Raw genomic sequence first — 18203 nt, forward strand, 5'->3', positions numbered from 1 at the left:
TATATTTATTTAAAGACAAATTTTGATATTAACCTGTATCCTTGGCAAACAGGTTGAGGTTCACAGTCTCTTTCTTCATACAACACATCAGGACATTCCTGACCCCCATTGGTTGGCAACTGGATGATGATGCGATTCCAAGATTGCTTGCTCTTTACGTTTCCACCTAAAATTAATACTTTGTTTATCAGTGATTAATGCATTTCAGGACATCTGACACAGTGGCAAATTTTATTCTGTTCTTCATTACTTATCATATAGGGTTTTACTGTGAATTTGAATAAGTAAATAGTGAAGCAGAGAGAAATTTAGAGTTTCTTTTAAGGCGAGACAGTACAATGCAACTTTTAGAGGTAAAATTATGTACCCTTAACTAACCATGAAACTCTTAACCTCTGGCATGTTTTGAATGAAGTTGTATGAAAAATCCCTGGATGTGCCTCAGAGTATGTTGGATGCCTGGATGTGCCACAGTTTTAAGACCTCCATTCCCTAGATTTCTTGGTTCAACCAGTTTGGAAGAAATGTTTGCAGTTTATTTTACAGGAAGCATTGCAATGCATGGCCAAAGCTTGTTGGAAAGGTGATGATTTATCATTTATCGGTGACAGTTCATGGATTGTTTCATATCCAGATCAAATATATATTTTGACTGAATACTGGATTTTAAACTGTGCCATGCACCTTGTAATAAGTGTTTGATGTGACCTATTTATAATTCTATAGAGCAGCTTACATACATGAAGATTTAACAACTTTTTAAACTGTAATTTCTCTGAGCTCAAAAATATTAATTTGTCTGTCAAGAAAACTGTCTCCATTAGACTTTGTGAAGATGTTTTTAGGGGGAATGGTAAAAGTACCCATAATCAATAAACAAACCTTTTGCAAGGTAAATTTGTTTACATTTAATATTTAAACTCATATGGATAATTAATGATCACTTACAGAATCATTTAAAATTAAAAAATATAAGCTGATTTGCATACATAACCAAGATTTCTAGCAAAAAAAAATACATTTGTTTATTTGTAAAACATGATCCCAACAGCAGCGTATTTTGTATTAATGGAATTATAAGGCTGTAAGGTCAGGTTTTTCATATTTACTGATGACAGGATTCTTATAACTGATTATCAGTCAACTAAAAAATAACATTCATATGCTTTAAGGGTTTGACATAACTTTTCATTATCAGACCTACAAAAAACAAAACGTCTTATAAATAATATTGTATCCAGCTTGTGTCTGAAAATGGGGCAAAAATTTGCAATAAAAACATATTTATTAAAGCGGTTCTTATAAGATAAATTTTACCCACAAAGCAAAACTCACAAAGGAGTTTTTTTTTTTTTTTTTAAATTAAAATGCCCCATATTCCTCGCATTGACCAGATGTTGACCTGATTTTGCCCCAAAAGTTCCATCTTCTTGAAGGTACCTTCTTGGCAGGTGGAAGGACATTGGGTCCATTCGCTAAAGCTGGTGACGATACAATCCCTTTTACAAGGCAGCGGACAAGGCCTCACAGTGTCTGGGCGAAGGCTCTCAGGACACCTGTGGAGAACACATGGACAGATGCAACCACAAGAGACTCACAAACAGGGATGATACTTGAGAATGTGTGCAGCAAATGAGCCCAGGTCAACTAGCGTGATAGAGGGCCATTGAGATAGTTAAAGAAGTACTATCGTGCTTCACATCCCCTGACTGTGGATGTCTCTGTCTAAACCGTTGAAGCACCCTCCACCCCATAGCAGATCATACCTGATCCCCAAGCGCCTATGAAAGGTTACTATTACCACAGTAATACTTACCACCTCTCCTGTTAGGTCTGTTTAGCTGTAGATTAGACAGATTTGAAGCGATAGGTTGCTTGGTGGATCTCTCTATGACATGTGCAGTTTTAATTTATTCAAATAGAGTGCGATAATCTATTTCATCAGGGCAATTGGGGTAGAATTCTATGTTATGCTTTATGGCTAAGAGGTTATGTTCTAATCTCCTTTCATATTTTAAATTCCAGCCCGCATTCAGCAAATAAAGATAAAGCAGGAGAAAATAATGTCCAGCTGAATTAGTCGAACAGTCTCATTGCTGGTCAGAGCCACCTTCACTACCTTTGTTCAATATGATGTCAAATGTTTACATATTATTCCATTGCATAGTTACTGCAGATCATCTGTGTCAAGTTTAGTATCAGCAAGCCAGGCGAGGCCTTTCCGCATTGAGCTGTGGTGTTAATCTGCGTGATGTTGCTAGGAAAAGGACCACCACATATCCACAGTGCATTAAAGTAATAGCTGTAAGCACAGATTTATTTTTAATACTGACAAGAGCGATAAATCCATCAAACTGAAACCAAATCCTCCCTACCCTGCCACCACCACCAGCACAGACCGAGACCTGATTTCTCCTTGAGATGATGTTTGTGAATGTGTGTGTGTCTGTATGTATGTGCTTTGTTTTTTTTTTCCACTGACACATTGGACTGCTACTGATAAGGACAGCTACACCATCCCTAGTCTGACCCCGGTTTGGTTTATGTCAATAAGCAAAATTGAGCTTTTAGGTTGGCTGCTGCATTAGAGAATCGGTGTCAGGAAATTTGTATTAAAAGAGGATATTTTTCTGTGTACAACAGTTCAATATCTGTAGCAATTTAATATCACACCCCTTTTTATAGAAGGAGACATAGTAGCAAATGAAGGAAACTGTGACTGTCATTCGAGGAACACTCCTAGCCAAACACTCACAACACTGACCCATTTATCACCATTTATTGATAATTTTAGTTCTAGTGCCCCAGTTAAAGCAAATTGTAGAGGTATATTTAAAAAGTATAGCGTTTATGTTATTGCTCAAAAGCCATCTGAAAAAAACAATATAATTATTGTGATCTTTCTTCCACTGTGATAACTGAGAGCATTAGGTTAGCATTTAAAATAAATAAATATTTTGTCACACCTGCATACACACAGCACAGAAGTAACTATCCTCTAAATCCTCTAAAAATTTAGAACAAAAATCGCATAAAATAAGAAACTGAAAGAACTCCAGCATTATGGCATCACCACAAGAGATATTAAAAATATATTCTGTGCATTCATGACTTCCTACAATTTCCACAGCTGTATTGGACATCTAACATCTAATAAGGCCTTTATTAGATCAAGACCTTGTAGTATTGAAACATTAAGGCTCAAATCTACCGAGAAAAACACAAATTACCCTGAGGTTACAGACAGTTAGCACTGAGGGGGTGGAAAGTTTTTGTAGATTATCTACTGAAAATGGGCATGCAAATTAATGCAGCCCATTGAATATTTTGAATTTGAATATGGCTGGTGCAATATAAGCCCTTGTTTTACATATGTTTTGCTTTCATTAAAAAGCATGGCAATGCAAAGGAAATTGAAGGAAAGTCCAGTATGCTGCAGTAGAATCTGAGGAATCAAACAAATTTAGTGACGTAACAAAAACATGTTGCCTGTGCATATACTGTAAATGCCATGTGGAATACCATTTTGGCTAGGGTAACTGCAGTGGGATGAGCAAAATGTTCTATAACTAATATAAAAAACCGTGCAATGACGTAAAACTTGATTGCAACAGTCCTCTGAAGGTGAGCTTGGATTTGGGACAGGTGTTATGGCCCAGGGGTATAAAGACGACCACCTTTAAAATTTCTTTGGCTATTAGTAATCACGTGTGTGTGTGTGTGTGTGTGTGTGTGTGTGTGTAATTAGTAATCAGCTAATAATTCATACATTTAAAATGACCAAACCATGCATTGGGGGGTGCAGTGGCATGGCAGGTTCAGTTGCTGCCCATTGTGTGATGGCTCTGGGGTTCAAGCCCTGCCTGGGGTGCCTTGTGATGGACTGGCGTCCTGTCCCAGGTGTGTCCCCTCCCCCTTTGGCCTCGCACTCCATGTTGCCGGGCAAGGCTCCGGTTTGCCGCGACTCCACTTAAGACAAGCAGTTATTGATAATGGATTGAAATTGTACATTTACTTAACAGCCAGCTATCCCAATACTCACTAACCCTCATCCTTTGAAATAGAACGATGATCTTGAAAACGGAAATGTCATGAACAGCTCCCTATTACTTTGGCCCAACGTTTGTGATGACGATTTAAGAGCCACACACTACCTGATCATTAACAGCATGTTTGTTGTTACACATGCTCAGCTTAGAGGGAGGAAATCAAGTGAATGTGTGCCCACAAATTGCATATAGTACCATATACGAGAAAATCCCTGTTTAATCTCATTTAGAGCATCCTGGTTATCAGGGAAATATATTTGATTCTGTACTCTTTGACTAAGTAACCTCAGGGCTAGAGACAATGCAGGTGGTAAAGCTAACTGAGAAATTCCAGCTAGAGAAGATACCATGCACTGAGAAGTGAAGGCTAAGAAATGAATGGTGGCTTGAGGCTTTGTTGCTGCAGGAATTGTGTGACTGCTTCTGGTTTGCAGTTGCAGCTCATCTTTTAGTGCATCCAGCAAATTAAGTATAATGTGACTTGGCAGTCAATGTGTTTGGAAAATTTTTTTCTTCTGACATTGTAAATAAAGTAGCACATGTTGAAAAACTTTCTCATTTCTAATGCGCTGTCTCTGTCACAATTTACGTCTCCTCTGAGCAGCAACTCTTGCAGGAATGTCAATGCTGAGACAAGTTAAGATAGGCTTTTCACCAGCATTAAATAACTCATGCAGTCATGAGTGACTGTGCTATTACCTGCCTCAGCAAATCAGAACTGGTGTTTTATATTTCGCCCCCAATATTTTACACTGTGAAAGGAAAACTCATGTAAATGTATATACGGTAAAGCTAATAAGCAAAAATTAGTGTCCCACATCATTATAGTATGCACTGAAAACACATTGCAGCTCTTTAGTCAATCTCAGAAACAGTTGTTTTTTGGTTCCAAAAGAAGGTTTTCTCTAGCGCTCAACCCCAAGCAGCCCATATCTATAAATGAATACTATCAATTTAGAGTCACCTGATAGGGTTATACCGTACTTGACAAGTTACAAAGTATTTGGAACATAGAATGTCACTACAATGAGGAGCTAAAGTTAGTGAAAGAAATCAAACAATGAGATCTCTACATTCTATATTCTCATCTTTACTTAACGGTCACAGACTTTGAATAGTATTTGAAAGATCATGGTTACAAATTTAAACTAAGCTTATTGTAACATTCCATTCATAAGCATTATAAATAAGGTTCCTCCCCATTGCAACTGCACTGACTCTTCAGAAGAAGGTGAGGAGCTATGCAGTCAGGCAAGCCCTCAGAGCAGAGTTGCTGCTCTTTCAGTCAGGGGAGCCAGCTGGTGGTTTCAGCACCTAGTGAGGACAACCTCTTAGTGCCACTCCTGAGAGGTGTATCAGGCACTTCCCACTGGCAGGAAGCCCAGAGGCAGAACCAGGAAATGTTGCAGAGATTATACTTGGAAATTCCTGGGGACCCTCATGAAGGACTTGGTCATGGCTGCTGTAGAAAATGATATGTTGTCTGTTCTGCTTAGGCTGTGGCTAACACAACACTAACGGTGAGTCACAACAAATGAACGAATGAATGAAGATGACAATGAATGAAAATGAGTAAATGAATCACATTAATTCGTTTGATGAATTACAATACGTGTTATTTGAAAATCTCTTAAGATTCTGTATGTTTCACAGCCTGATTTTACTCACTTAGCTGCATAGAAATATTGCAAAGTCCAGTGTGCAACATCTCTTACTTCTTTGGTGGCACCTGGCCCACGTTGACTCGAACGCAGATGACTTTCCGGACCTGTACACCAACAGAGCAGGTGGCATCACCGCCTAAGCCAGCTGTGCCGTTGCCCGCAGAGATGGTGATCGAAGTGTCCTCAGTGCACTGACCCCAGGGACCTGTCTGCCAGTGATACACCGTGCAAGGATGATTGTTGCAACTCCGCACCTCCTGCAGAGCGCTGTTGTTGGGGCACGGGATGCCTCCTATCGAGAGGTAGAGGCAGTGTCATTCTATACAGAGCATCAGTGAGCAGAAAGAACTCAGCCCTGGCTTGTGGTAGCTATCGTCTTTGGAGACTATTTTCTGTGTGCACAAAGTGGTCCCCATCACATTGTCACATTGCCTTTCCCATTTCACATTCAGCTTTGCACAAGATGAAATTCCTTGTGCGACTGACGTCAGCACAGCTTAAATTTGTTTTTCATCATTGCATAAGCACAGGCAAATGGTTGTGGTCTGAGTCTCTGCTATCACTTTCCTGGGGAAACAGATTGACAAGCCCTGGTTGGGTAGCTTGTGTTTTTCTACTGTTTTTCATGTAGGACTCCGGCAACACTTTACAGTCCAGCCCCTCAGCACCTTTAAATAAGAGCTGAAATGTACAGGTGTTGTGGGAGACCAATTGCCTTGCATGAATCGTGAATCTACACCTACTCACCCAGAACAAAAAGGGCTCATAATGAGGGAGTCCGCACACATGTCAGTGTTAAGGACCATTAGCGATCAGTCTGAGAGAAGAAAATAGTCTTGGTAGAAGGAACTGAAGTCAGTAGCTGATTGAAATGAATTATCCAACGAATGTATAAGCAAAGACACAACAAATATTTTGTTCTCAAACAATAAATTGTATAAGCTCTGAAGCAGACGAATATTGCAGAAGAAGTAACATGTTTCAGAATAAAATAATCAGGGTATGATATTTTTATTTCATCATAGAAGTTGTAATAGTCATTATTTACGTCTGCCAGTTCACTTACTGGAGCAAACTGTAAGAGCTAACATACACTAAGAGGTGCAGTTACCAACAACAAGGCATTTCAAGGAATACCTAATTTTCCTTTCTTGTGCACATCTCTGTTCTTTTACAGAAGAGACAGGCTGAGTTTGATAGACATTTTTTGTAATTTATTGTGTCCATTGCTAGCTGTCTCCGACATACAGAGAACCATGAGTTTATTGAATCGCCTAAAGGCCACATGGAAAGAATATGCGAAATAGTTTGGTAGCAGATTTTTTTTTCTTATGATGACTTTCCAAATAAATGATTGACAGTACAATTCTTTGATAGTGCCACCCCAAAGAGATAGCCAGTCTGTGTAGTAAACGCTGTGGAAAGCAGTTCTGCTTCTCTTTCCACAGAAATGGTTCCCTAGAGGAGACTTCTCCAGGAAGCCCACAGTTGCTTGGTGGGTCAAGTGTAACCTATAATTTCCATGCATTAACACCTCTGGTAATTGTGCAAACCCAGACAGCCTCACTGCCTAAAACATGGTGTATTTTCCCAACACCTATGTTAACTGTGTACTTATCTATCACATACTACAGTATCTAGACAGCAAAAGACTGAAGTATAGCATCAAGAAAGGAGGAAAACAATTATACCAAAGCGCACTGGGACTTTTGGCACCTTTGAAAGACCTTTGAAAAACAATAACAGGGATGTTGTCGGAGAGCACATAAGGCAGGTTCAAGGTCTCTTTTCTAGTACAGAGAAATATCAAATATCTAACTACATCAAGTGCTCCTACAGTTGCTACAGTTGTGTTTTCAACAGAAATTTCTCAAATGTTTTTGCATACTAAAAATCAGTACAGGTTGTCACTAAAGGTTAAACCGATTTATGTACAAAACAGTGCACAGAATATGTATATATTAACACAGACTAAAATAGCTTTAAATAGGGGTAAAGCATATCTTGTTCAAAACCAAGCCTTAACAGCACAACTGACTACATATTCTTACCCTGCATCACTTTAAGCCATACTGCAACACTGTCTGTTGCTGTAGAAACATATGGAGTAGAATTAAAATGAGTCTGTCATCATTAATGCATAATTTATCTGCAGCGAATAATGGTATAGTAGAGGACAGAAACATTGACGGAGCAGTGAAGACGTAGTGGTGTTTGTCATCACCTTCTCCAGAGCTGTATGCCAGGATGGAGCGAGCCCTCATCTGCTTGCCCTCAGTGGTTTTGCCAGAGCAGGTCTGAGAGCAAAGAGACCACTGGGACCAGGGGCTCAGGACACAGTCTTTTGGACAGGGCACCTCGCAGGCCACGGGCATGGGGAAGATGGCATCTCGACACAATTGTTGGTCCACCATGTCACCTGGGGACACATGGGAACAGCATGTGATGCTGAGCTGAAGCCAGTTTTGCACTTAATCTAGATACACTTTTCTTGCATAATCTACCACTGGTGGCTTCATCAGTTACTAATAAAATCTATGTGCTCGCATATATTATAAAATGTAAATACAGAATTTTTTTTTTAGTAAAACAGAACTGAAATCGTCTATGTGCATAATGCAGACAAATACTACAGTGGGACTTTGTAATATTTGTAGTTCCCCTACAACCCATTTTGTCAAATTTGTCACATATAACAAATTTAACACAAGAAATCTACATTGAACCACATGCACAAATAAATTAAATGGCAATGTCAAGTTTTGCCATTTTATCAGGATCAGTCTCGCATGGTGAATGAATATTAAAAAGCATAAACTGTGTGTTCCTAGTCTGTGAAGGAAGGACGCTTGCTAACCTGACACCTATATGTACCTTTAAAAAATGACAACTCTTGTGATCAGTTATCAGTGTGTTAATGTAATGCTAGAAGTTATTGGTGTGTATTCCACCCAGCCTGCAAGATCCTTGTCTTGTGTGTTAAGGTTTCACTCAATGCAGTGGTTTGGTTGCACTCTATCTATGCCAGTAGACCTCACGTTTTTAATTTGATAAGATATTTCCCCAGGACTTTTGTAAAACACATTCTGATTTCAACTGCAAGAAGCATGCTTTCTGTGAAGCACACCAAGTCAATGTTTCCATAAACAAATAAATACTGAGAATATTATTAAGCTGTTGTTTAACCCACAGACTTCTGTCATTCCAGTATCATCAAATGTAGAAGAAATATACATGGAGACAGCACCTCAAGGGCCTGCTGAAGAGACATGAACAAACCAAGATGCTCTCAGAGAGTGTGCAGGTTACAGTGCCAAGGAGATATGGACAGACACCCAGACCTTTGAACTGTTTGAATAGAGATGGAGAAACAAAGCAGATTGATAGGTCCAGGCATCACAGAGGCATACAAGCATTTTTGTTATTGACATGGACCCTCCACCAAACTGTATCGATTGTTATCTGACATGTCCATCCCCTCCCTTTGTGAATCGGTCTCACCGGACCCCATCGCTCAGAGAAGAAAAGTAAGTCTGAGAACAGGTTGAAAACCTCTGTGGAAAAACAAATCAATTTTCATCAGTGGACAACAGTGGGAGCAGTCAACCCCAGTCCAGTATAAGTAACTGGGGAACAATAGATGGGGGAAAGGGGGCACCAAAGTGCTTAGGCAGCACTCAGGAAAGCACCATGCACTGAAAAACAAAACGCTGCAGATCCACATCCCAAAAGTCATTAGTGTGTTTAAAAAGGATTCTGAACAAGTAACTCATTTTCAAAGCAATGACTGAGCACTCTTCTAAATTTTGAAACAGTTCAGCGTATTATGGATACAGTGACCTCTGTTCTAAAGAGGTGTAAATTTAGATGGAATTTCAAATTAAAATCTTTCATGTTGCAGTAAGTACAAAGCGATTCCAAGAAGGAGAAGGTTATGAAGCTTGCAATCATACTCAATAAGGCTGCAGTTAAAAATGTAGGTGAAAATCAACTAAACAGCATGTGGTAAATCGGTTCCGTTGAAGGTCAACACAAGACAGAAGAGTGACCTTGAACAATGTGTGTTATTTTTCTCTTGTGGAAAAAGCCAGGCTTGATTGTTATGGATTGAAATGAATCAACAGAAAAGGTGGATCAATAAGAAATGGCTTGGGTCAAGGCATGGTACTGATACATAGAGTGGGAAAATGCACAGTAAATAATGAAGGGTCAGCCCTTTGCTTTCTGTGGTCATCTTGTTGATGTCCTTTTGACAGCATCTTCTGCTAACTGCTGTGCTCTAGCGCTAACCTTTTTATGGTTCAATATATACAGCTTCACTAACCTTAGAGTGATGCTTCCAGTTGACCTGAACTTCAGTTTGAACCTTGACAATCAGTTTCTCCAACATGTTTTCTAACGTTACAAAATACCCTCATACCGTTGATGAAATCTTCCATGCTGAACTATTGCTATGACAACAGCATGACATGCCATGCCATATGTCATGCATTATGGGACAAAATGAAGCATGGATATTGTAATGCAGTACAACGCCTGCCTGAGAGACACAAACAAATGCTTCACCCTTGGGTCCTCATTAGCTGCCAGTGGACTGTCTGATGTGGCACACAATTTGTTATACTGACATTTTTTGGGCTCCTATGTGGCTCATCCAGATAAAGAGGGTCTCACTGCTGTTCACTATCTTGTGCCAGTTGCGAATGTCACCAAGTTTCCATAGGGGAAGGGGTTAAGGTGATGCCAGCTCACCCTCTGAAGAAGCATGAACATCATTTTGCTGGCAAGGGATGCACAGTTTCGTTACAAAGAGCCAGCACAACAAGGACACAATTACAATAGGGTCCGTTGGTTCCAGGACTGTGGGACAGTGCCTGTGAGTCCAACTATAAGCCAACTGGGGTATTCCACACATATCTTCTATCATCACTAAGATGTATGGAAAGGCTGTCTAAAGACAACAAAATCAATGACTCGTGCAGTACCACATTCGATTAGTATTTTTAATTCAATTATTTGTCTTCTCTCAAAAGCAACTTACAATGTTTACTTTTGTACTATAAATTACTTACAATTATTTACCAGATGATGCAGCATTTTTTATTGCATCAGTTTAGGTTAGTATATTACAAAAAAGGTTCTGCAGATGGAGCACGGATTCTGTTGCAGGTCCCTCGATTCTTTTGACAAGGTGATGATTTTAATCACTTCACTATCTGTTGCCCCCATTGCAAGAATGCTGTCTTGCAAAACTGGATGTGCTGTTATATCCCTGTGTCATGTTCTGGTGTTTAATATTTTCCATTTGTTACAAATGGTAAAAGATGAAATGTATATTGTGCCTATACACCTGATTCACAAATGTATTACAAGGTTTTTAGAGCCATCACCATCATCCTTGCAAAAACTTCTTTATTTTAAAGGGTTTTAGACTGGATTGAACTATATTATAAAAGAGACTTTTCCATTCTCTTTTTTCAAAAGCCCTATCTGTATACACACCATCATTCAGAGGAAATTAAAAAGCGGTGCATTTTCATTCACTGATTTTACCACCCCTTATCATCCCTTTGGTGGATTAGAATCTCACATGATGAAAGTAGTATTTTCATAAGACTTTCATAAAAAAAGAGACCTTTTCACATCACATAGAATTCTTACCACTGCTGTTAATGCACTGGACTTTCGGAATTTGTGTTCCCGGTCCGCATTCTGTCCCAGTGTCTGGTACACACTCCTCCAGCTTGACCAGCTGCCACTCATAGCAGGTGGGCTCATCACACGGTATAGCCTCCACCAGGTGGGGGCAGTTTCCTCTACCGCCAGAAGGTTCATTTATAATCTTCCGTTTCCTCATCTTGAAACCTTCGGCAGAGTTATAATTGGAGACAGTGAACATTACCTCAAAATAATATTTTTCAGTAAGCAATCACAAGTTCATTGCTCCCCATGGTGTTTTTCTGTCATAACTTTATCATTATGTTGGGATGTAATAATTTTCTAATCTTCTATAGATTAAAATCATGAATTACTTTGATATTTTAACAGGAATATAATCATGAAGCTGTTCTAGTTAGACACTTCATATAGCAAAAAGCAACATTGATAATTTGTATATAGCCAATTCTTGTCAAATGCCACAAAACCAGCACCTGAGATAGGGCGTGAACCTACAGTTCCAAAGGCCAACTAGACGGTTCCAAGTATACAGGCTTAGTCACTGTACCAAATTGCTTGGAATAATGTAATGAAGGGGATTCATGCTTTAGTCTTTAGTAATGGTACTACAGAAAGATTTAAAAGTATGGAAACTAAATTGCTGAATTACACTTTTTTTATTCTACAGTATACAGTATAGGTCTGAAATAAACAATACATGTGATTTTAACTGATTTTCCAACATTAAAAAAATGATTAATCGTAACACAGTGTTGGGTGGCACACAAAGTAACCACCTCACAGTCTCTGGGTGGTGCAAAAGAATATGGAACTGATTTCCACTCAGTTTCTGTGGAGTTTGCATGATCTCCCTATATCGGCGTGGGTTTCCTCCTAGTGCTCAGGTTTCCGCACACAATCCAAAAATTGTGCACTAGTGTAACAACAAACCAGTCTTGTTTTTTCAATAGACATCCAAAGCATTGCTATGTATCTGTTCTGGTGCCGCATATTTCAGGTTATATCCCTTCTTAAACTGTACCTCTGCAGGGTTCAAACTGGAACTTAAACAATAAACCATTTTACAAGCATGTCGTCTTAACCCCTGAACTAATAAATGTTGTTTAAAAATAATGAATGAATGTTCAATTTAGCCAAAAATATACCCTTCTTCGCAGCTTGATCATCACAGTTCTCGAAGGTGCATGGGCCCCAAGCTGTCCAAGAGGAGACTTCACACTCAACAGGACAAGCAATATGACAGAGCTGAGTCGTGTTTGGGGCAGGACCCGTACATAGGTCCATATCCACTGGACGGGTGGCTGTGGACCAAACATACACAAAAATTATTGAGTTGTTTCCCTGCATATTCATTATACTAAGTCTCAAAATTTGGAGTGTGCATCCAGTAAAAACATAAATTGCATATATTTCAATGAATATAAATGCTTCAACTGTAATATTTCATAGAAATAAATGTGGGAGATGACTGAGCAGTCTCAGAACTCCTGGTACTTGCATATAAAAGTACAGTCACATGTGTAGCATATTTAATGCTATTTCATGTGCTCTTCATTCAAGCAGCCACTGGAATGGAAAATTGGGGATGACAGCCTACACAATTATCACAGTCATCAACACACAAATTGAGCAATCACCCCAAGTGTCTCTCATTACAGATGCATGACTACAAAGGTGAAGGTGAGGAAACATTATTGTTTGGGTTTATGAATATGCAATGGAAAATATTTTAGTATTTGTATTCCCTTGTTATTACACAGATTTACTAAGATGGAATTCAAAATACACAGCGCTTTTCATTTTTGCTACAAACAAACATTCCCCTGAAACAGCCCAACTTTCTTTTCTTATTCCCCAAGTCGTTGGAACAGATTTCAGTGAGTCTGTGTTTAATGAAGAATGAAGTACTAAACCAATCAAGGCCATTCAACAAGGATGTGGCAGCAATCATGCATTTCAGGAATTAAAATTGATCAATGAAATCATTTAAATTGTTTAATGTTTTTTAGTTAAAATAACTTTGTTAATCAATTTCAGTTTCTCAAAATATGTTTTTCACCTTGAAAATTGAATGAAATATGTTCCATGTAATGACATAAAAATAAGTGTGTTTTGATTGATTATCTAATTGATTTGACTGATATCATTATGTGATAATGCAACACTGCTGTCAGTGACCATGTCATTCTTGAGCATACCACATAACTGCAATGCCTGATTGAAACCTAATGTGGTTTTGGATGGATCTGGTGCACTATAACAACAACAACAACATCGATGATAAAACTACTAAGAAATATATACACTGTCTATTCCTCCCAAAAATTCACACTGAATTTCTCATGTGACCACACATCCACTCCCCTCATTCTACTCTTGGTGCTCTCAGTTTCAGGCTGGTGTAAAAGTATAGAACAGACAGGATCAGTCACAGACTCTTCATAGTCACTCTGCCTTCCATTGCCTGTATTCTTTGAGGGAACAGAGGCTAAACCCAGAAACTACAGTCCAGACCCCAGCAGAGTTTAAAATTTCTCCGTATTCCTCTACATCAGAATAGAAAGCTGGCTAAGAGAGAAAAAGAAATTGGCAGGCAAATTGAATGCTGTTTTTGATATGTAAAGTGCTAACTTCTTCCAGTAGCCGCTTGGCATGCAAACCACAAGCGGGAAATCAACTGTAATCCCAATATGGCTTCAACCGAGGCAGAGCATGCATCAGCTCAAAGTCAACATTTTTCAGACTTTAGAAAGTGAGAAAACACTATAATGGTTCTGTATACTCCAGAAGTAGTGCATGTATATCCTGCTGCTCTTACTAATATACATTTAACAGTAAAAGCGAAAAAGAAAGCTAAGAATCAATATCTGAATCCATTTCTTGCATTTTATCAAATTCATGCAGATATAGGGCAAAACCATACGCTGAGCCAGTTTTCCTCAGAATGTTCACAGCTGCTATTAGAATTTCTTTCAGAAACATACTATATACATTCACACAAATACTGATATCCAGAAGGGTAGGCTTAGCCTTTTGAGTGTTCTCATATGTATCTATGCATGCATTCTTTCAAATATGTATTTTGTGTATTTTTACATGCAAGTCAAAAACCATTTAGAGAAATCAAAAAATTGTCAAAATTTGTGTCTATAAAGACCAAGCACTGTCTTCCTCAAATACCATCCTTTTGAATATGTATGCAGCTATGTCTACCTGCATTTAGTAAGATTTTATTCATGCATCATTGCAGTATGAGTAATGAATATTTATACTGTATAGTGAATTAGAGACCATGGACTATTTTTGGGTTCTGCATACTGGAGGACTGTGAAGGACGGGGTAAGGAGTGGGAGGAGAGGCTGAAGGTAGAGATGGGAACAGAAACAAAGAGAAAAGAAAGACGAGAAAAAATCCCTGCTTTGACTTGAACGTCTGTGTCCCTCTCGTCACAAGTCCTCAGCTGTCACTTTCCAGCACTGACAGCAATCTTAAATGTTCAAGTAGGCATTCCTTGCAAAATCACCACGGATTTCTTCAAACCCTATGCCTCACTAAGCTCAGGTCCTCTGTATTCTTTGGTCAAATTCCAGACATCTGACAGAAGTCATTTTCCCAAACTTTTTTGGAATTGTAATGTTATACTCCTATACATCCTAGTGATCCACATTGTGAATAAGCTTGTAGACCTTTGCTTCAGTTTATGCTTCAACAGACAGTTAAGCCTTTTTTTAATACTTTGATTCAAAATTTCCTGATGGCTTACATATACAGTGAGTACCACATGGATTTTCATATTTCAGTTTCAATAAACTCAAATATTGCTTTAATTAAGTACAGCAGAGTCCTTTGGGGTTGAAACAAATTCCTGTTCATCTCGTAAAGAGTGAAAACCAGGGATGGAAACTGTAATGTTATGGTATCTGAAGGACCTCATAAGAAAGAGGTCTTAAAATAAAATAGAAGATTTAGAGGATTTTAATTCAAGGTGCTCCCTACAATTCTGAAATTAAAGAATTAGAATGAAATGGATTCTGATACCTAGTATCTTTTTTTTCCATTACTGACATAATTGAGCAGCAGGTAGCACAGCTGTTGCGAGTAATAATTTTTAACTCTAGGCTTACCAACTGCGCAAAATGTTCTGTTGATGTACCCTGGTGGTTCTAAACCTGAAGTGCTTCACTAAAATATCTAGCTCTATACATTTGTAAAAGTCCAAGTAATTTTTCAGGTTTAACAGTCAAATAATAATAAGGCACGGTGGAATGAATAAAGTGGGGTGACATTCAATGACCCTGATTGCATCACGTACCTGTAATCTCAAACGTGATGGAAAGCAATGGGGGAGTGCTAGGCTTCTGCTTTCCTTGAGACTGATCTCCTATAATAACATGCAAATACTGCTATTAGTTTTACAGAAATTGGGGGGCAAAAAGGAACAAAAATATATTTTAAAAACAAAGAAAATAGTCAAGTTGATGAATAATGGTATGTCACAATTTCAAAGACTATATAAGGCTAAAAGACTAAAGGCTATATTTTCTCACACTCATTTCTGGCCTTACATTATGAAGCCTCTATGAAGTTTTTCCTGCCACCCTCTGTTCACAGCTGAGGAAACCCCCTCCTCCTCTCCAGCATGAAGCCGAACGCTTACTCACAAAGCCCTTCAAAGTCTGTGCCTCCTCTTCCAGTGCTTACGTATGTGCATAGGGTCTGCTGTACATGTTAATAAGGCCTCTCAGCGGCGGTCTGTGAAGATTACCTCCTGACAGAGCAGCGGCATTACTGTCGAGGGCCGATAAGAAGGGCTTCTTGTCGCCAGCAATAATCGCTCGGCCCCCGGGCTGCCTCCAGATTGCTGCAGCACATTTCATAATGTTCTCCAATACAAGACACTTGTTCATGGTCTGTTTGCCTAGAAATACTGTGTTGACCATTGACGCCAAGTCCTTAGAACTTCTTCATACAACACACATACAACAGGGAGCTGCAGAGATTTCAGCTAATTCTTCGCAGTGTCTCAAATGTTAATAAGCTGAGCCAGTCCAGTTTACTGGACATATAGAGCAGAGAATACAGGGCATAACTAGTTGTGTTTTATTCCTAAAAACCTTCAACTCATGCCCAGTTACTTCCCTGCTTTCATCGTGAGAAAGGTGGCATTCAAATGCATTTGCTTAGGTCCTTCCAAATATTAAAAAGCACCTATAACTTTCAGCATGTACTTCAGCACAGCATGCATGACATCACAAAAGTCTGTTACACAGAAAGAAATATATATAGTAAATACACCATTTGATTTGATACTATTCATCATTTTGAAATGGATTAAAATCAGCATTAACTATAGATTAAAATATAGACACATTAAAACACAATGAACTTAGGAAGCATTTTTCTCACGAAAAAATAGTTTTTTTTCTGTGCCTTGTTCTATACTTGTTTTGTTTTCCCCCCAAGCGTTTAAGATGAATTCTGTTGAATTTATTCTACATTCCACTTCATTATCTCTTTTCTCACAGCCAAATGCATTAATAAGCAACCAGTTTGACTGTTTAATAAACGTTTGACAAAGCATCTAGTGTATCTCAGTGATCCATTCACATCATTGTTATTTTATTCATTTGAGTAGTGAAATTAATGTGTTGATTTTCCTAATTAAGAATAAAAGGTATTGAAACATAGAGTGCACTTAGTGTGATAACCATTACTGGACGATGATGAAAATTTATGAGACTTATATTCTCATTGCTAAGAGGAAAAAACCCATTCCAGCTTCAGTTCTGGCTGGTCATGGGATAAATCCAGGAGCACTTAGAGACCTGACGGTAACTACAGAGCATGGGCCAGGTTACCTTCTTTGTCCTTGAGATTGCTGAGGTATGTGAGCAGGTCAGCATTGGTCTGGACACAGTAGACCTCCCTGCTCTGCACCCCACCTCCACAGAGGCCTGTCTGGTTGCTACGGCGCCTGTCCTGCTGGCTTAGTAGCACATCCACTCGACATTCGCTCCATTCAGTGGTCTTCCAGCCGTAACTAGGATGGAAGCAGACAAATGTGTTCAAGTGCTGATTTCACACAGTGCAACGACAACAAGCACAGGTTCACTTCAGGGAATATTTCTAGAGAGCAAATTCTAAATTCTAAAAATCTTTTGAGGATTTTTTAAAGTAGTGTGATTCATTGAAATAATGGCACTAGAGAACATCTGTTAGATTCAGTGAAATATGAAACAATCCACTACCTAGGGCACAATTTCACTGCTAAAATGGCTTCATTGCATATTATATACACAGTGCAGTTATCCTTCATTAGCAGGTCCTAATTTGCTCCTGAAAAAGGACCGAATATCAAAACTGGATAATGGAATTACTTATTCCATTATATTCCATTGGAAATATTCACGTTCATCCCCAAGGCATCATAAGTTTACTACAAAATCTCTCTAAATAATGTCTAGTGTCATAAGGAAAAAGTTGTGCAACAAATTTAAATAGAATTTATTTAAATTAATAACAGCATTCTGCCAAGCTTTTTTTTAAGTGTATGCTTGTCTGGTGAGCTTTTCTTTAATCATGCCTTTTTTACAGGCATTTCTTTAAATCATGCATCCATTTCAAGTAGCAATCCCTCATGTAAAAACTTCCTTACCATTCTAACACCTGAGAGTTTTTTACATATGTCTAGATTTGGAATAGCGGTAAAAGCAATTTTCTTTTTGTTTCATTATATTTATGTTCTTTTTTCTACTTTATAAAGTAATGCAAAAAATAGTTACATGTTATTTTATTGTTTTGTTTTTAGATT

General features: G+C 38.5%; 1 protein-coding gene across 1 annotated transcript in view; it reads right to left on the bottom strand.

Moving 5' to 3' along the window:
• Nucleotides 1–18203, bottom strand: part of thsd7ab (thrombospondin, type I, domain containing 7Ab) — a 91626-nt gene that overhangs the window by 19492 nt on the left and 53931 nt on the right. Inside the window, exons 5-12 of the mRNA XM_029260070.1 lie at nt 17251–17432; nt 15705–15773; nt 12538–12693; nt 11375–11578; nt 7938–8132; nt 5765–6005; nt 1441–1556; nt 34–166 (exon numbers count right to left, since the gene is read on the bottom strand). Of these exons, the coding sequence (XP_029115903.1) occupies nt 34–166; nt 1441–1556; nt 5765–6005; nt 7938–8132; nt 11375–11578; nt 12538–12693; nt 15705–15773; nt 17251–17432 (1296 nt within the window). The remainder of the gene's footprint in view (nt 1–33; nt 167–1440; nt 1557–5764; nt 6006–7937; nt 8133–11374; nt 11579–12537; nt 12694–15704; nt 15774–17250; nt 17433–18203) is intronic.

Source organism: Scleropages formosus, chromosome 18 (assembly GCF_900964775.1).
Source record: "Scleropages formosus chromosome 18, fSclFor1.1, whole genome shotgun sequence".
In the NCBI taxonomy this organism is placed as follows: domain Eukaryota; kingdom Metazoa; phylum Chordata; class Actinopteri; order Osteoglossiformes; family Osteoglossidae; genus Scleropages; species Scleropages formosus.